The 20939-nt window shown below is 32.4% G+C and overlaps 1 protein-coding gene across 1 annotated transcript in view; it reads left to right on the top strand.

The window, feature by feature from the left end:
• The first annotated feature begins 1182 nt into the window (after nucleotides 1-1182).
• Nucleotides 1183-20939, top strand: part of LOC144450912 (vesicle-fusing ATPase-like) — a 32877-nt gene continuing 13120 nt past the window's right edge. The window contains exons 1-8 of the mRNA XM_078141673.1: nucleotides 1183-1208; nucleotides 2474-2565; nucleotides 6557-6656; nucleotides 18184-18223; nucleotides 18675-18753; nucleotides 19446-19533; nucleotides 20216-20273; nucleotides 20882-20934. Of these exons, the coding sequence (XP_077997799.1) occupies nucleotides 1197-1208; nucleotides 2474-2565; nucleotides 6557-6656; nucleotides 18184-18223; nucleotides 18675-18753; nucleotides 19446-19533; nucleotides 20216-20273; nucleotides 20882-20934 (522 nt within the window). The 5' untranslated portion in view covers nucleotides 1183-1196. The remainder of the gene's footprint in view (nucleotides 1209-2473; nucleotides 2566-6556; nucleotides 6657-18183; nucleotides 18224-18674; nucleotides 18754-19445; nucleotides 19534-20215; nucleotides 20274-20881; nucleotides 20935-20939) is intronic.

Genomic DNA, 20939 nt, shown 5'->3' with positions numbered 1-20939 from the left:
ATAGTTTGAATACCAACTTGTTTAATTTTTTGGATACAAGTTAGTCAGCTAAATAAAAATAACTATTATCTTTGCCAGAAAATATTAGACATTGGAACACTGACTGTCTTTCAATATTAAAGACAATTTCACACTAGTTGCATCATCTGCAACTTGGATGTGCAAGGCTGTACAGTTTATGTTAAGAAAATCAATTTAAAATTATGAACTAATACAAAGATAATAAGTCAGGTTTTACATTTATATATGCAAACTTAAATTTTCTAAATTACAGATAAATTGTACATGATGAATGATTGTTTGCACATAATGAAAAATTAAAAAAAAAATTCTCTTACATGTACATAAAAAATTGTACTTTCCAGGAGATTGCAGGGAAAATAAATTAAATTGGTGATTATGAGGTACATTTACAATAAACATCAAATTACAGTTTTATATTCATTTATTTGAAGTTTGACAGTTTAGAAAAATGAAGAGTAATTGTACTTCATATAAATATATCCTCCCCACTCTCTTGTAAACAAAATGAAAATACTTTGAAATCCAATAGTAGCCATATAATATTTGTATAATATATAACAATGTACTATTCTCTTGATTTTATCAGGATTATTTTTTTTAAACTTATCACGATCTTTCTTCTATGTGGCCTTCTCTCTTAGTAGTTATTTCACTGAAACTTGCATAACATTTTTTATGAAATTATCTGTATGTCAGTGACAAGTGAGTGTGATATTTAAATGTGATATGCTCAAAACACATGACGTAACTAACAAAAAAATTAAGACTGACATTCAAAAAAATAACTTACCTAGTTATAGTATGTTGACAAGTTTTCTAGTACAAGGCACTCATTTTACACAACGGGCGAAGACAAACTCGAGTACTCAGCTTCATTTTTGTTACAGTGCAAAGCACACACTGAAATCAGATACACCACACGTTTTTTAGTTTGATTTTTTAATGAATGAAATCTGGGGAAAGTGAATCATTTTCTATAACCTTCTATGATCTAATAATATAGTGAATCACTTGATATTGCTACACACGTACCACCACCACGAGTTACACGTTGTACTTGTTAAGACACAGCGCCTCTGATCTGATGGACAGAAATAGCTATGACAAAATGACGTCATCGTCGGCGCTTCGCGGAGTTCCAACGTGGATCAAGGATCGTGGAGATCGAGAAGATGGCGACCCGGGTAAGTATAAAAATGAATGGAGTCTGTATTCTATTTATTTTGATTTATTTCAACGTCTTAAGGATTTCTGTCGAGCGTACATCAGATTTAATATGGAACTGGTGAGGTATTTTATGCCATCACGCCAAAATAACAACAAGAGGTCAACAAACTGTGATTACAACCCGTGCTGTCAGCGCGACGACGGACCCGGTGATTTCATCGATTTGAATTCATGGGAAAGCATTCGGCCAACGAACGAGCTGAGAGGAGTGACTGTATGTTTTACGTTCTATACTAAAAATCGGATAGTCTAGGTTGTTGTAGGGGGAATATCGGCGTCGTCATTCCGTTTTGCTCAGCTGTGACCTGAAACCGGAAGTACTACACTGGATTACAACATAGAATTTAGGAAGGGATTCCGTATTTTCAGCAAATGGAGAAATTTAACGTTTATCGTGTATTTTAGCAGCGATATAAACTATTTTCAGAATTTATAATATCTGTTGTTTGTAAGAATTTAATGAACACGAGGGAACTGCTTGCTAACCAGTCTTCTTTCGAGTCGAACATATTGTAAATAAACCAGAGAGGGGCGTGTATTTACATCCGTGGATGTGTTCGTGATCATATCATTGTATGCCATCAACTCCTCCACGTATCGGTTACTACTAGTACACAGAAACAATAACCATACCTGCATGCTGCAGTTAACTAACATCAATTCAAAACAAACAACGAAAGATTGATTTAAATTTCCTTTGATAGAAAATTAAATTATCACAATAAATAGACCACGAAAACAATATTCAATGACAATTTCTCGATGATTGGGGTACAGAGGCAGCTATAATGGTGGTACCACACACAATCCTGATTGAACACATTCAAACAAAAATATAGGTTTTATACCCTGGTTGTACTACATCAAGATAAACTGTCTCTAAATCATTGGTTCTGTGGTGCTCAAAATTTTTAGTCAAAACATTCGCAATTATTTTTCCAGATTTTTCATAAATTACAATTGAGAAGGTATAATTATATTATTCCTGTATATTTGTCTTCGTTCAGCTGGAAAATTCTCAGGAGGATTTTGTTAGTATTCCTCTGTTGACATGTAGTGGCATTAGGCCCCTTAGGTCACTCTTAATTTTCCATGGCTGAATGAAGACACGTTGGGGAATATGTAATCCCTCGTATGTGAAATTTAAGTATGTGAATTCGGTAAGGTGGCAAAAATGATGATGTTATGATTTTGTTAATATTCTTTATTTAACTTCATTTAGGTAATGAAAGCAGTGCGATGTCCCACTGATGAATTATCTCTAACAAACTGTGCAGTGGTTAGTGAACGAGATTTTGACCCCAACCATGTCAGGTAAAGAGAATTTATAATTACATTATTCTTTTCTGTCTTTCGAATGTGACACAGTCAGCAAGTAAGTAATTTAGTAAGTAGTAAGTAAGTAAATAAGTAAGTAAGTAAGTAAGCAAGTAGAAGTAAGTAAATAAATAAATAAATAAGAAGTAAGTAAGTAGTAAGTAATTAAGCAAGTAGAAGTAAGTAAGTAAATAAATAAATAAATAAATAAATAAATAAGAAGTAAGTAAATAAGTAAGTAAGTAAATAAATAAATATGTATGAGGTGTTTATTATAGTGAGATGTGAATATACATTTTCAAATTACCAATAAAAAGAACAGAAAGTTAATACATCACCAAACCCATTGGACTAATTTGTCACTGTGAACTTAAATAAGTGAATTGTTCTGCAGTGTAATTCTGTTTTGAAGTGACATCACTTTCCTATCGTATTTTGTACATAATGAGTGTTGATAAATGTACGATTTATACTTACGTTTTGTTTAATTCAGTACAAATTTATATTCTCACAGTGTCTATATAAACATCATTATGTTGGTATGTTCAAGTGTCAAATTGACTCCAAAGTGTTATGACCCTTGATATATTAATTTACTATGAACCACGTTTACACTATTTATTGTACTGATTATATCTCATATAGATTTCACAGTTAGACATTTGCAATATATCAACACTCCCTGATTCTGAGAGTATCTCTTTGTATAGCCATTTTGTATCTATTAGACACATACATTCAATGTTTCATAGCGTGAAACATCAGTCAGAAAACAGGCTGTGAATTCTTACTGGATTTAAATCTACCCACTGTGTTTGATGATGTCAGTAAGGTTGTCATGTGATCTGACTCAAGCAGTAGAGTGAAGCTGTATGTGGTGTACTGAAGCTGTGTGATGAAAATATAGTTAGTAGATAGGATCAGCCAATCACAAAGGGATAGATTTCATGATGGACTTCAGCTCTTATTATGTGATATTGTAATCTGGGTTTGAATACGCCATATGGTAGTGTCTATAAAATGAGTGTTTAGAGGACATAGCTAAAATTATCTTAGTGAAGGGTCTGGGTGTGACATTATATTCTACCATAGAACTAGAATTTCACTCTGTTCTGTTTCAATGAATTGACAGTACACCTGTACTTCCTTTTTTTCTCTCAAGAAAAGGAATAGAGCTATATAAATTGCATAATACAATACTCCTTCATACAGTTTTGTTACTAAGGTTTGATAAACCTGGTAACACAGGGATGAAATCTGGCAAAACATGCATAGATTTCCACACCTTGTACACTAATTTGGTTTGGAAGCCAGGTAACAGCAGAGAAAAATCTGGTAAAACTTGCTTAGATTTCATTTAAATACCTACTATTTTGGTTAGCAAGCCTTAAACTTAGGAAAATCAGGTCGATTTTATCTACTTACCACTCGTAACAAAAATACTGATGTGTACTGCCTTGTGAAACAATTTATCATGAAGATTATCTGTCATATTATAAAGATTTGATTTATACCAAATGAAGATTTTATGATAAAATGAGAAAATTAAACCCATATTTTATACTAAATTGATTAAAAGTTTCATTATTTTGGAAATATGAATGAAATATAACCTAAAATGTTGTCATATGGATACAATGAACTGTATTTGAATTTTGATTAATAGGTAATATATCTCTAGGCACAGAGTTTTCTGTAAATCAGCAGGCATGCTTTGCCATCATGGATGTTAGGGAATGCAGTCTTTATTACAAAACCCTCGATAAAAGATATACCCTGACAGAAGGCCATTACACTGATTGTACGCTGATGAATTATTCACGTTTACAAGGAGAATTTCTATGGTAGCATTTGATTGCAAGTCAGATCTGATCATAGCCATTCACAGTCTTGTTTCACGCTTGATGATATAGTACTGACTAAATTCTAGACTGTCTGGATCTTACAAATTGTAGCTTTGATAATTGAGGCCACAAACATGACTCAAGGAACCTCAGATATTTTTAGTTGTAGTGAATTACTCCCATTTTTTTTCCAACTTGTAATTGTTTGAGTACAAACAGACACCCCCTGGTAGAAAGATGATTAAAAGGGACACATGCTTCAGTTGATACCTTTTGGGGAGATTTTCGCTGCATATTTAAAAAATACCTAATTTCGCTGCATATTTAAATAAATACCTGTGGTATTCAAATACTATATAGCATACACTTGGTATAGCATACACACACACACACACACACACACACACACACACACACACACACACACACACACACACACACACACACACACACACACACACTATGGTTCAAGATGGTGAAATCTGTGCAAGTTTTCCAAATTTCTCACTCTGTTACCATGGTTTCAAACCTTAGCAAATACACAGACATTCGGTCATCTTAATTCTGGAAGCCAGACACATTATGTCGAGGACTCAGATAGATTTAACCTAGGTAACACTGCCATGTAAAATCCTGTACATACATAATAATCTGACAAATCTATGTTTGTGGGTGTAAACATGCAGAAATGTTCCAAGTCAACTGATGGTGGAGACTGTTTTCTACTATGACCATGGCTATAAAGTAGAATTTAAAAATGTCAACTTAATGCATGTACAGGGTGAACAGAGTATAAAGAAAATACCCAGCTGCATCAAAATGTTGCTATAAATTGTTTCATCCATTCTGAAAGTATGTAATATGTAAATAATTTGGTACAAAATGTGGTTTATGTTTCAAACTATTTCACATCTTAATTAGTTTTCTAAAGGAAATTGTAGATGCAAACCTTATAGAGCGGTAAAAAATCAAAAGAAATTATTGCAAAAATTAAAATGATAAATTATTCATTTTAATTCAGGTTCTTCTAATACAAGGGAAAACTTTTAATGGTAATCTGTTATGAACTTTCAGTATGAATTATTTGTAGGAATTTTTTAATTAAATTTGATTAATTCGGAGTGGATGTAGGAAAGAAGCTTCAAACTATCAAACATTTAGTCTCCTGAATTGTAATCTATATTGACGTGTATTCAAATTTACCTGATTTTATTGATATTAATTTCCAAATGATTTGCTTTCTCTATGTGTACACATTTTAATAATTATAGTTCTCTGTTCACACCTGAATCAATTCAAAACCGATTCAAACTGAATTTATTCTGTAAAATTGATTCAAAACCAGTTTCTGTACCATGAGAAAACTGAGCAATGGATTTGAATTCATTCACTACAATGGATTTGACTCGATTTACTTTGAATCTGTTCAGTACCATCCTCTAAAGGTGATTTTGAACCAATTCAACTAAATCAGGTCAAGTTAGTTTAATTTAAGTGCCTGTGGGGACAGGAGAACTGACTTCAATTTGATTTATTCAAACCGATTCAACATTCCACGCGGGGACGGGGCTTATATCATAATTATACATGTACAAGAGAAAGAGCTCAAATTCACTTCATTCATTAATCTTGTAATTAAATTATGAAATGTGTACATGCATTAACAAATGTATTTTTCCATTGTCACTACTCAGCAAGAGAAAAATTTATATAATATCACATTATCATTTATACAAATAAAATATATTTCTTGACATAGTGTTGACAGAAAAATTGGAATAATACAGTGAATGTATAAATTTCGGCTCAACATTTATTTGAGGTTAAACAATCATTTCACCAATATAAATAAAAGTAAAAATGAATCACTTACACTGGTAAATGTAATTAATTACCTTTTACAAAGGTAGATTTATTTAGCCTGATTCAATACATTTGTACTTACTAAAGAGATATGGCTATAAGTATTCAGTTGTTAAAAATAGTTTATCAGCAAAAATATAGAGGAGCTGAAATGTGAAACATTGTATTTTCTGCTAAAATTTGTGTGCACCAAAATAAATACATTCACAGTACATTATAATCTGTAAAAGTAATTGTTCAAAAGATGCAGATTTTGAATTTTTTTGTTCTGTTTTTTGCAGACATGTTGAAGTTAGAACAAGCCCACATCATAAATTTGTGTTCACATTACGATCACATCATGGTGTTGTACCAGGAACTATGGGATTTAGTTTACCTCAGGTAGGTAGTGAAAAAAAAAATGGATGGATGGATGGTTGGATGGATGGATGGATGGATGGGTGGATGGATGGATGGATGGGTGGGTGGGTAGATGGATGGATGGATGGACAGACGGATAGATGGATGGGAGGGTGGGTGTTTGGATGGATGGATGGGTGGGTGTGTGTGTGTATGGATGGATGGATTGATGGGTGGATGGATGGGTGGATGGATGGATGGATGGATGGATGGAAGGAAGGAAGGAAGGAACACTCATTCCTCGCAAATACAATGAAAAGACACTACTGGAACCAATGTACATACTTGTAGTTGTACAGAGAAAGTAGCCATCCCTACCCCAACTCCCTGCCATGCTGCAGTAACAATACTCCAAACAAGCACATGAACACAAGCAAATGTGTCAAGGCAAAGTATTAAACAATCATATACTGTATCTCCCCTACCCTGAACCCCACCCCATTCATACCCCCCCCCCCCCCTTCTTGGCATGCCATGAAAGAAAACTACTTAAATAAAAAAACACATATGCAGGGAAATTGCCACTAATGATATTGGTTGCCGTGCAAACTGTATGAGGTAATAGACTCCCTAGAGTGTATATCAGTCAGTGTAGTCAGGAAATCCAGTCAAATCTCTTTGACCAGTGAATGCCACTATTTCCTTTCCTTTTCACTCATGGGACGTGGCAGCTTTCAAATTAGATGATCTAACAACATCTCTGACGGAATTGTTAAAAACGTGCACTGATTTAAAGATAAGAAAAAAACAGGTAATTCTATAAAGGTGTTTCTCTTTCGTCAAGATGTGAAGGACTGTTTGACATCTTTTATACACTATGACAAGTCATTTTACACAGAAAGAATTATGGTTGCCTAAGAAACAGATCAATCAACAATTCATTTGTAAATTCCCAATAACCAAGGAAATAGTCATAACATTTGCAAACTGAACTAGTACTTCTCTCTCAAATTATAATAAAAATATGAAATTACGTTAGTTTAGTCAGTTTGCTACAGTGCCATTAGCACTTATTATATTGACAATAACCTGATTTCATTTTATTGTACAAATAATAAAGACTATGTGTTAGGTTGTTGGTATAATGTAAATGAAAAATAACTTCAAGAGGCCTCCACTGTGACACAGTTGTTACAATCCTTGCATTGCATTTTCAATGCTAGTTAGAATTGCAGTATAAATTTCCAGTAGATGACTACAAATCTTTGACTAGCTTCACACCCCAATAGGCCTTTTCCAAGAAGTCTGATTTGAATTCAATAGAACTAAAATTTCTAAAGAATGCACATACATGTACATTACAAATGCACATACATTTAAATGGCAAATACAACATTTACATTTGATTAGCATATACAATCTCTGATTTGAATTTTCCAAAAATAAGATAAAATGAAAACCAGTGTAATAAGAAGAGAAAGTAAAAGAATATCGATAGTAGACATGACTTTCTAAATTATCTTGTTCAGTTTACCATACTAAACCCTTATCCTGCCATGGCAGCCATCTGCTAAGTAGATAAGAATATTCACATACTTGTTCATACCCCTAAGAGATTCTCACTCAAATGCTGTTAAGCTGCCAATCTGTCAGTGAAATTTAGGTTTCTGTTTGTGGTCATTCTTGCATCCTTAGGATTGTATTTAATATTGTCTTTGGTTTCATATAATTTATATAGTCTGATATCAGGTAAAGTGAAGCAATTTGAAATTTTCTTACAGAAATTTGGATATAATGGCGTTTGTAAATTTATCATTTTATATCAATGGTACGACAACAAGATCCCTTCCCAGCAGATTTGTGCATTTTTCCACACAATACTTTTACAGTTATGTTGTCTCATAACCTTTTCCAGACATGGGAAAAATAGTAGATTTGCTTAGATATGGGAACCCCAGTATAGTAACGATAGAGAAATCTGGTAAAATGTGCATATATTTCCCATACCTTGCAAAATTATTTATTTTCTGACTCCAAGTCATAATATTTGTTCATCTACTTACCATCCTTAATAAAACACTGATAAAGGAACCCCTGTAAAATAACTGGGGAATTCAGGTAGATTTTACCTACTTACCACCCTTAACAAAACCACAGGTTTGGACCCTTGTACAATATCTGGGGAACTGAGGTAGATTTTACCTACTTTCCACTCTCAATAAAAACACTGAATACTTCCTATATGCTATATGTGTAGATGCCTGTCAAATCCTATCAAATGTAATACATGTACAATCATTTTCTTTGAACTTTAATTACTGTAATTTGGTTCGTTATAAATATGATGAAATTACTGCGGGTTGAACATACCTGGGGAAAGGTGAACAAGGACAAATTACATCTCATGTTTTATGCATGTCAATATCTCAGTTACAAAAGCATTCCCTGGAAAGTATGTTTGAATTTCCTTATAACATGTTCTAGGGTCAGAGAACTAAATCAATATTTCATGAAGATAGAGTAAACCAGGAATGACTTGAAATTAAGAAGGACAGTTTAGGTAATCCATGTATTAAACTAAATGATGTAACAAGGATTGCAAGGTGTGTATTGAATGTGTATGATGTACACAGAATGGCAGAGTATAGGTAAAGCCTTATATTCAACTTGTACAAGTTAAATCCAATAGCTGAAATGCCACGCTTTCACATAATTTCATTAGGGTAGTCAAGCAGTTTGATTTTAAATATAGAACATTCATGCATGATTTATATTTTAAATCATAATGTAAGATGAAACTTCTGATAACTATATACACTTATGTGAAAATGAATGTTCATGGACTTACTGATGAAAATTTCTGCTCAGTCAGACAAATTTGGAAGTGAATTTCAAATTTTCACTGACAGCATTGTCAGCAGACTCAGCTTTGTCAGGTATAAGGATGCTGACAAGACAAATGTCAATGAATTAGAATTCATATCTGAATATGAAATTGATAACTGACAATACACATACACAGTGTCAACAAAAATTTGAAATTTGCTACCCAAAATTTTTTGTTGACTCTGTGATTTGAGATTTTCATTTTCACATACACTATATTTCACTACCTTAACCTACATTTCAAAGATTAAATGTAAATTTAATTTCATAATGAGTCATAATATTAGGAGATTAGATGTTTTATTTTATAAAATATGTATTTGGGACTGATTTGCAATTTGGAACAAAACAAATATTTTAAACAGCTGAAGAAGAACTCTTATTTTAAATCTAATAAAAAAAATTAGAGGCCTGGTCAAATCAGGTGACCTTTTATCCACATTTTACTTTCTCAAAGTAAATTGTAATCCAAAATTCAAAAATTATAGCATGAATCCATGATCAGGTGTTCATAAATTTACTTACATGCAATTTCTTACATTCATTGTTATTGGAATTCTATTTCTGGCATCTTTATTACAAACTCTGGAATGTTGTATTGATTACTACTCTAGTGCACACACTGAGAAATCAATAGCAAATTAATGTTGTATATCTCAGTATGAAGACAGAGTATGATTTGTTTAACAGTGGTTCAAGTCAAACATGTCACTAATGTTCTGTATGCATGGTGCCATTTAACTCAGCATGTTATCTCAAAAAAGGTTTTTCACCGGTTGAACCTATATGATTGTAGCAAACAAGATGGATCCTGGTAAAATTTGTGCAGTTTGCTTGCAATTTTAGCTTCCATGGGGATGGATGCAAGTGTTTTTGGCTTTGCATAATTCTCCCCCCCCCCCTCCCTCCCTCTCTCCCTGCCTCACTCCCTCCCCCCTCTCTCCCTGCCTCACTCCCTTCCCCCCCCTTCTCTCTCTCTCTCTCTCTCTCTCTCTCTCTCTCTCTCTCTCTCTCTCTCTCTCTCTCTCTCTCTCTCTCTCTCTCTCTCTCTCTCTCTCTCTCTCTCTCTCTCTCTCTCTCTCTCTCTCTCATCTCAACTATCCTTCCTCAAATCAAGGAAAATTTGGTACACATTCTTTGTTGTTCTGCCAAGAACTGGGTATTTTCGTGTGAAATTCATTCATTTTTATAATCAGCCATATTTGTATAGCAAGACAAATTGATGGTACATGTAGATTTTTTCATCAATGGTTAAAATACAATTTGAATATACAAGTACATTCCTAAAGCTCAGAACAAGGCAGGCAAAATGAGTGCATCAAATAAATTATGTGTGCATTCCTACCGTTGAACAAGGCAGGTGAAATGAGTACATCCAATAAATTATTCATTGAAACCGTAAGACTAGTTGAGGTGATGATAATATGATAAGCTATACTGTGTAGGTTGCTTGGTGAATAAATAATATTGATTGATTGCTATTAATAGGTGAAATTCAAATCACTGCCAAGAACTTGAATAATTGGAAAATGTAACATCAGGAGTATTATGATATATTGATACCAAAATGAGAAGATTATATGTATGAGTGGTATTATCATATACCAAGGGATGTAATGTTCACTTAATAAATGAGAAATTGGCTGTTTTCTCTAGACTTAATTTTTTATGATTTAGGAAGTCATGTATGGTAAACATGTGAGTAAAAAGAGTATTTTCAAAGAGATTTTATTTTAACTGATAAAAGCACCAATGAAACAAGTGAAAATAAATTGTCAAGTGGAAATTGAGTACTTCATAGTACTCACATGCATGAAGAATTTATATATATATATATATAAATATATATATATATATATATATATATATATATATATATATATATATATATATATATATATATATATATATATATATATATATATATATATATATATATATATATATATATATATATATATATATATATATATATATATATATATATATATATATATATATATATATATATATATATATATATATATATATATATATATATATATATATATATATATATATATATATATATATATATATATATATATATATATATATATATATATATATATATATATATATATATATATATATATATATATATATATAGTGTTTTCAACAATACATGTGTAAAATGCAAAGGCCATGACCAAGTAACATTGCGTATTGATCTATTTTATTGTGTAGATTTCACTTCAGTTAAAACCATAATGTTACAATGTTATATTTCAGTTGCATAGTTCTGGACAGGATGACGCCAAAATTACCACACACAAATATATTCATTTCTGAATCTGTGTTTTCATAGCTTCGCTTGAAAAATAAAGCAAAATAAAAATTTCATACTTATGTAGTAAGTCTAGTGTAGCCAGTCTGTCACAATTGTGTGAATTCAATAATCTCTTTGACAGATGCTCCATTTAGTTCATCCTGCCCATCACAAAAGAACATCAATATTTCAATAGATAGCAGTTAGTAAATGTGAATACTATGACAACATTGGTATGTCACTTCATGTATGAATAATTGAGTTTAATGATAGCAATGAACTGTCTGTTGTGATGTGTAAATAGCTTCCTTTTTGTAAGATATTCAATGTTACTGAAAGGAAAATCAAATATGAAGAAAGAAAAAAGAATAAGTAGCTGACCAAATATGCATTAGAAGTACTCGTAAAGGAAAAGGAAAAGAGAGAGCATTAGGAAGTTATATTATTTACAGTCAGTGTTTTTATTAAGAGTGGTAAGCAGGTAAAATCTACCTGAGTTCACCAGTCATTTTACCAGGGTTCCCTAGCAGTGTATTTGTTAAGGGTAGTAAGTAGGTAAATATATCTGAATTCCCAAGTCATTTTACCAGGTTCCCTAGCCCTACCAATATTTTTGTTAAGGGTGGTAAGTAGATAAAATCTACCTGAGTCCCCCCAAGTATTGTACTGGAGTTAATTAGCGACATGAAATGGAAATCTGTGTAAATTTACAAGATTTCTTGATGCTGGGGTTATCAAATCTTAGCAAACAACATTGCTAATTGAGTCAAAAAATGGTGTGAATATCAGACTAGTTTTGTATATGAGCTGGCTTGTGAAGGAAAGTGAAATGTTTGACATAAAGACAACGACAGAAATTCAAAAGATTGTAATTATCATCCATCCATTCAATAAACAAATAAATAATTCAAGCTTAAAAGAACAGATCAATCATTTAATGGCAATGAATAGTGACATGTTATGAATGATTTGATTTCAGTGATAATGTGTTTACAAGATATATTAAAAATGGCCAACATTTCCAAATCCAAGTGATGATTAAATATTCCTGAATTATACTGGATGGTGAACTTGTCTCACTAGGAATCCAGTAAGGACTGCCTCTCATGTGTTCAGTGTTAATGTAATGGGAAACTGGAGTGTCTGGGAAAAACCTGTGCTGTCCAATAGAGGCAAATTTAATGATATATGTATTACCTTTTATTAAACTCAGACCAGTGCTTGAACCACAACTGCAGTGGTTGGAGGAAATTGCTTTAACCACTCGACTGTCGGCAATCCTAATAAACTGTCTGTATAATATTATTTGAAACTACAATAATAATGATAATAATAGTAATAATATGCATGTTTTATTTGTGTTTCAGTATTTCAATAATGTAAATAGTGTATCTAGATTTGCACATACAGAGTAGTTACTAAAAAGAGATGATTTTGGTTTTCAAAACGAAAGAGAATTGTGGTTTAGAAATATTGAGAGTAAACCAATTATGTTATTATTGCAATAGAAATAATGTGAGTAAATTAAACTGTAGAACATTGAATTAAGTAAGTATTTGCTTCTATAATTCTATGTATTATCGAATTGTATGAATGTTCCATTTGATTAGGTACTCTACAAGAATTCCTGATTATATCATTCTCAGTATCCTTTTATCTTATTTGTAAGACTCCATTGATATCGTGTTGAATGTTCTACATTATTCAGAGAGTGTTTCTTGCCAGACATGTCACCCAGTTCTGCCAAGTGCATAGTAAAGTGTGTCTAATATGTCTGTATGACAAGTTGAATTATGAGCACTTTAAATTATGTGAGAAAACAAATGATAAGGATGTTATAATATTAGTATTGATGAAACACCTCTGTTTGACATTTCTAATAACCTTTTCACAATGTATGGATGTGTGTCTATCACTCAGAACTCACAATTTGTGGATATGTGTCTGTCAATCAGAACTCACAATTTGTGGATATGTGTCTGTCACTCAGAACTCACGATATGTGGATATGTGTGTGTCACTCAGAACTCACGATATGTGGATATGTGTGTGTCACTCAGAAGTCACGATATGTGGATATGTGTCTGTCAATCAGAACTCACAATTTGTGGATATGTGTCTGTCACTCAGAACTCACGATATGTGGATATGTGTCTGTTTCTTAGAGTTCGCAATATGTGGGTAGGTATGTGTCACTCAGAGCTCAGAATTTATGGTATGTGTGTGTCACTCAGAACTGAACATTTGTGGATATGTGTTTATTACTCCGAACTCAATTGCAGTTATGATGTGATTTGTGATGGTTGACTAAATGTTTTAAGGATTATTCCATTATACTAAAAGGGTGATATTAGGTAAATGTTAAAGAGTGGTCAAGAAGAAAATAAAATTTCATCAATTAGATATTGAATCAAGATAATTTGAAATGTAACATATATTTAGAATTATGTAAGCATCAATACTTTTTGAATAGTTACCTTTATTAAAGTTTGGAAAGAGTTTGATAAATGGAAATATTTCATATCATGAACAAGACAAAATCACCTCTCCTTATTTTCTGCTTGTGCACACTTCTCACAAATGTGATAAAAGCTTAAGACGAGAAATAGCTCCCCAAGCGTGTAATAGTCATGTTATGTATATTTTGGGTTCAAACCTATTCATAATCATAAAAAACACCTCCTTTCTGCTTGAGTATGTGAACACTCAGAAACCTGATGAGAGTGGTGAAATTTAGCAAAATCACTGCCATGACATACAACGATTATGCCATTCATGTATAATATGAACAGTTTTGAAGTCAACATCTTTATAATCATAGAGACAAAATTCTCTGCTTTCTGCTTAAAATGCACATTGCTCACCAGAAGACTGTTAATATTAAAATAATTTTCCAGCCATATGTGTATGACAGTGATAACATTTAAGTTTAAGTAATTTGGACATATTTGAAATTAACATCATTATAATTATAAATACAAAATCATATCCTCCCTGCTTTCTGCTTTAATTCTGCCCAGAAGACTAGTAAAATAATGCAGAATAGCTTCCAAGCCTGTTATGACAGTGAGGACATACATATTGGAGTAATGTTTAACGGTGTTGAAGTTATTATCTTTATAATCACAACATAGCTGTTAACAGACTGACAAATCAGCTGTTGTGGGTGCGGTCTAATCTCCCTTTCCACTATAAGCCCAGACCAATAATGTCATTACAGTCGAAGCTGTCAATTGCATATAATCTGTCATTTGAATGCAATATTAGTATTTGACACTTGAAAGTAATTTACTCCTGGGTTGTGCAATATATTATATAAAGTATGCAATAAGACCTATATTGCAACAGAAAGAGCAAAATTAACATTTTGTAACATAATTTTGCTGGTAAAATGGGTAGGAAATGCAAGTAGATTTTAGCTAGATATCGCCTTAAAATATAAGAACATTGACAAATATAGAATGTTTTACAACATTCACTAGTATATGAGAATAATATTCTATTTATTGATGATACAATTTATCCCAGTTTATTCATCCCCAATTTCCTCAGTTTCAATAAAATTTTCCAAGTTAGCTCTGAAATTCATTACTGGAATTAAACGAGGAGCCCACCCAAAAAATGGCCAAATTGTTAACATATTTATGTGTATTACATATATTGGATAAAGTTTTAGTAATTACCGATATCATTAATAAAACACTTTAATTTATTCTGCATGAGAAACGTAATATTTTAGCTAGCAGTATTGTATACTTGTCAATTTTAATAAATTTGTGTTTCTGCGTACAAATTATATGTCAAGTCATATGTGTATGTTCATGACCTATTTAAACATCACTGCTTACTGTATTGGTTTCTCAAGGACAACCCTAAATTCATACCTGCAAGAGAATCAATTTATGTGAATGGAAAAATTACCCAACCCTATGAGAGTGTACTAAGCTTTTATGTGGCACACTTTCAAATGCTTTATTACATTAACATCCAAGATACAATTACGTTTTATCACAAATTATAAGACTTCTACACTACCCTAACGGTTTATTACATTAACATCTAACATACACTGTAAATATTTTATGATGTGTGAATATATGAGAAAGTCACACTTTCCAAATGCTTATATTAATTTAACATTTCACATATGTTGTAAATGATTTATAGAAGTGTGAATATAGAGTACAGTTCTTGAAAAAGCCTGCTACTGTGTGAATCTTGTCAAAGATTCAAGCCATTTTATACCTGAGTAAATATATGAGAAAATCACACTTTCCAATTGCTTATATTAACATCTCACATATGTTGTAAATGGTTTATAGAAGTGTGAATATAGAGTACAGTTCTTGAAAAAGCCTGCTACTGTGTGAATCTTGTCAAAGATTCAAGCCATTTTACATCTGAGTAAATATAGGAGAAAATCACACTTTCCAAATGCTTATATTGACATCTCGCATACATGTAAATTGTAAATGCTGTATGTGTGAATATATGAGAGTCACAGTTTGAAAACACTTAAATTGACATCCCAAATACATTGCAAATGTCTCAGTGTGAAATTATGAGAACGACATCTGAATAGCGCCATTCAAATTAAACGCCGTCAAAGGAATGCAGACGTATGTATTAGTTGATGATTTGTCATTATTAGAGGGAAAGGTTAGATAACTTCAAACTAGAGACAGGAAATATCATAATGTTCTCATTTGAAAAAGCTACAGCTGAGGTGTGAAACTTGTCACAGATTCAAGTAATTTATATGCTTACTGCTGCTGGTGATGTTCTTATTTCCTTCACCTGCAAAAAAAGTGTAAATTTCAAAATGTTAGTTTCTGTGAATTCTAGCAGGAAATGTAACCATCTTCATTGACACTTGTATTCACTTTTAACACAGACTTTTGATAATTTCTTGAGATCAGATATTTATTATGTTCACTGAAGCAGATAATATGTACAATGTATTTTTTTCTAGTTAGTCCCCAAGGTAATCAAATGTGAATTTGAAAGCATTGGATTGCACAGAATTGTACAAATTTCTACTGATCAGTGATCGTGAAACTTGTAAGAATTACACAAATTGTATCCTTGCAGCCTTCCTACCTTGATGAAAATTTGACTAAATTACATTACCGCTGTTTTTCAAAATGCTATATTTCTTTTTATCCATTTAAATACTAATATCTAACTTTGGCATAGACCACATATCAATAGATAATAAAATACAGTAATAGAATACAAAACATAATATTACCTAAAATAGTGTATGATATATAACTGTGATGGCGAACGTTGTGGATGTATAAACAGTTGAAAATACATTATTTGAAAGTAAGATGTACAATTTCATACCTTCGCCACAAAAAATTAAAGTTTAAATGAATTAGAATCTGTACTGAACTGAAAAATTTTGATAAAGGTGTCTCCGATTTGCAGAGATATGGGGATATTAAATGAAGAAATTTTGATAAAGGTGTCTCGATTTGTAGAGATATGGGGATATGAAATGAAGGAATTCAGACTTGTTGTCAAGAGTTGAATACTTATTATACATGAGTACATGTATTAGATGTATATCACCATCACATAGATTGGATTTTGTCCTTATCTCTGCTTTTCAACTGATTGGCGTCAAATCCCATTTCCTGTGTAAAAACCTGCAAACATAGTCAATAGTGTGTAATGTGACATTGGAAATCAATATTTGCCCTCAACAAGGATATGTGACTGATTTCATTTACTGTGTTAGGTATAGGTAGTCAGGAAATCAAGGCCAATGTACTTAGGCTGTCAATGTATTTAAATGTCAAGGCACTGCAGATAGTACAGTGGCACAGTGTATTGCAGTGTGTTCATGGATGTAATCACAATCTTGAGCACAACTGAACTGAGGTGCAGTTAATTTAATAGGCATGGTGAAGTGTGTCTGTATGGACACATTTGTGTGTGTGTGTGTGTGTGTGTGTGTGTGTGTGTGTGTGTGTGTGTGTGTGTGTCTTTCTGTGTGTGTGTGTGTGTGTGTGTATGTGTGTGTATGTGTGTGTGTGTGTGTAAAGTCAAAAATAAAGTATAATTATAAATGACTTTAACAAGTATTAAGTCAAACTCATTGAATTTGGTTAATAGAGTAAATAACTTGTCATCTAATTAAGACAACCAAATAAATTAAAACATTTTAAGTGAGTAAATTAGCATAACTAGTCTATTTTTATTAGTCTGACATTGTGTACTAGATGAAATTTACATAAATGAATGCCAGTGAGCCCACATTTTGTACAAGGTTTGTCTAAACTCTATGTTTAGATTATTTTATTATTATTATTATTATAAAAAGTAGATCATTTCTATAAGTTTCTTCATTGTCTTCATCAATTTCAGAGGAAATGGGCAGTATTATCTTTGAATCAAGATATTGAAGGTAAGCTATTTATTTAGTGTTGTTTTCAGAACTGCTGTAATTTTAAAATATTGGTTATTGTGTTATTATTATAAGACAAAATGATACATAAAGGGGTTGGTTGGTTGGTTGGTTGGTTGGTTGGTTGGTAGGTTGACTTATTGGTTGGTTGTTAAAGGCTGGTTGGTAGGTTGGTTAATTTATCAATTGATTGGTTGGTTTATTAATTATCTGATTGTTTGGTTGGTTGGTTGTTTGGTTGGTTGGTTGGTTGGTTGATTGATTGATTGATTGATTGATTGATTGATTGATTGATTGATTGATTGATTGATTGATTGATTGATTGATTGATTGATTGATTGATTGATTGATTGATTGATTGATTGATTGATTAGTTGGTTGGTTGGTTGGTTGATTGATTGATTGAATGATTGACTGATTGACATGTTAATCTGTATGTCTTTGTATATAGTGACACCATACAGATTTGATCCTAATACTCAATACCTGGGATGTATTACAGTGGAGGCAGATTTCTTACAAAAGAAAAAGTAAGTTTTAACCTAGTAGCTCAAGACAATATATTACTAAACATGACTGTGATAAATATGTATCTGTTGATATATATACATATACAGTCTGTAAATCTCTCAGTTTTGGTGGTAATGTTATTGTTATTATGCTATATACTATGTTAATAGCATGTTGAATTATATCTAGTAACTGGTAAATCTCTCACCAGGAATTAATACATATGAAAATGACATAATGATGACATAATTTTTTGGGGGTACCAATAAGTTCAAAGCTGACACACTCAGTTGTAAAGCCTCTTGGTGTATGCTGTATACCAGCACATCATGCTGTGTGCACTCAGATTATCTGTCCAAGGAAGCTATCTACATCATACAGAGGAGACCTGTCTTGAACAGGGACCGAAGATACCAACTACTATCAATTTATGGGCATATTATTTCACCTGTTTCAGAGAGAGAGAGAGAGAGAGAGAGTGATGTTAATACCAAATAATTAAATCATTGCATGAACAAGGGCCGTAGTCGCATTTGTTTCTAATTTACGTTTCCAAAGTAACTATATTTTATCATCGTAAGTAAATTTTAGCATGCATTTTACACATTGACTTATAAGCTAAAACTCCCTAAAATGCTCTTTGGTAGGGCACTGAAGGAAAGGCAGTTGGTCTTCATACAATTTTATAATGTAATTTTTGTTGTTTGTTCAGCACAACCACAGACCCATATGACACAGACAGGATGGCTGCTGAGTTTGTCATGCAATTTCCTGGTCAAGCATTCACAGTAGGACAGCAGGTCAGTTGTCAAATTTTAGTAAGAATGTAGAACTGTGAACCGGCTATGTAACAGACATTCATTTGTATCAAGCTAGGGAGTCAGGTTCAAGAATAGGTTTAGACTCCCTAGTCACATTACTAGTAATACTTTACATTTTGAGTTTGTTGGGATGTTTCCGAACAATAAAATACAAATGTATCACTTGATACCCGGTGAGTGTTTTCGCCACCGATCACTGATCAGAATGCATCAATCATAGATTGAACTGATTAGGAAATGTATAACAGAGTTGCAAAAATCATTTTATGGTTGGTCTCGATCAGAAAGCTTTGTACATAAACAATGTATTGATTGCAGAAAGGAAGTATGTTACGTCACAGAAGTTATTTTTGGTTCAGTGCAAGTTGCATTTCTGAGTTACATATAGTCTTTTGAGACACCATTGAAGTATGATTTGTCACAGAGAACGTACATTTGTAAAACCAGTCACAGATCGGAAGTACAACTGGTTGCTGATAGGAACTATGACCCACCACAGAAGCTATTTTTGACTTGAGTCACACTTCGAAGTTGCATATAGTCCTTTAAAGACACCATTAAAGACTTCTAAGTGAATGAAATAACTGGACAATTTAAACTCAATGACATTATATATCAAGTTTCCTGATACTCAAGTCAAACTTTCCTTCTCGTCTTTCAGCTTGTGTTCAGCTTTACTGACAAGAAATTACTAGGTCTGGTTATCAAGGATATGGAAGGTATGTAGTCTACATGCAGCCATATTATGATTATGGCACCCCTTAGTTACTGAAGTTTCTCAAGTTTCAAAAGACAACCATTAAACTTACCGTATCACTTACTCCTACTGGTAATACTTCTTATGTCACCAAAGTTATGGGGTATGAAAACCTATATATATTTTACCACATTTCCCTATCTGTTGCCACGGTTCCCACCAAAATTATTGTACAATATGTAGAAATCTATGCAAGTTTCACCAGATTTCCCCCCTCTGTTACTGGGGTAACCATCAAAATTATGGTAACAAGATATGGAAATCAATGCAAATCCCCCCCCCCCCCCCCTGTTAGCAGGGTTCCTCGCCAAAATAATGGTACATGGTATTGAAATATATGCAAGTTTTAACAGCATTCTCTCTCTGTTACCATAGTTCCCAATCTTTTATGAAAACAATAAGACCAATACTGTATCGTATCATTAAGTATATATTTTGAGTTATGGAGACAGTTTAGTGATTTCTGATAATACATATTTATGTCAGTGATACCCTTTTTTTGAAGGGTTTCTTTCAGAAAAGATAAATTATTTTATAAATACTTACATGATTTATGTATTACCATTACAGTTGCTGATGTTGGTGTTTTAAAAGGACAAAAATCATCTGGTAAACCTCTCAAGGTATG

This window comes from Glandiceps talaboti, chromosome 20 (genome assembly GCF_964340395.1).
Source record: "Glandiceps talaboti chromosome 20, keGlaTala1.1, whole genome shotgun sequence".
Classification (NCBI taxonomy): Eukaryota; Metazoa; Hemichordata; class Enteropneusta; family Spengelidae; genus Glandiceps; species Glandiceps talaboti.
The sequence above is the reverse complement of the archived record's forward strand: the minus strand, read 5'-3'. Positions and strand labels throughout refer to the sequence as shown.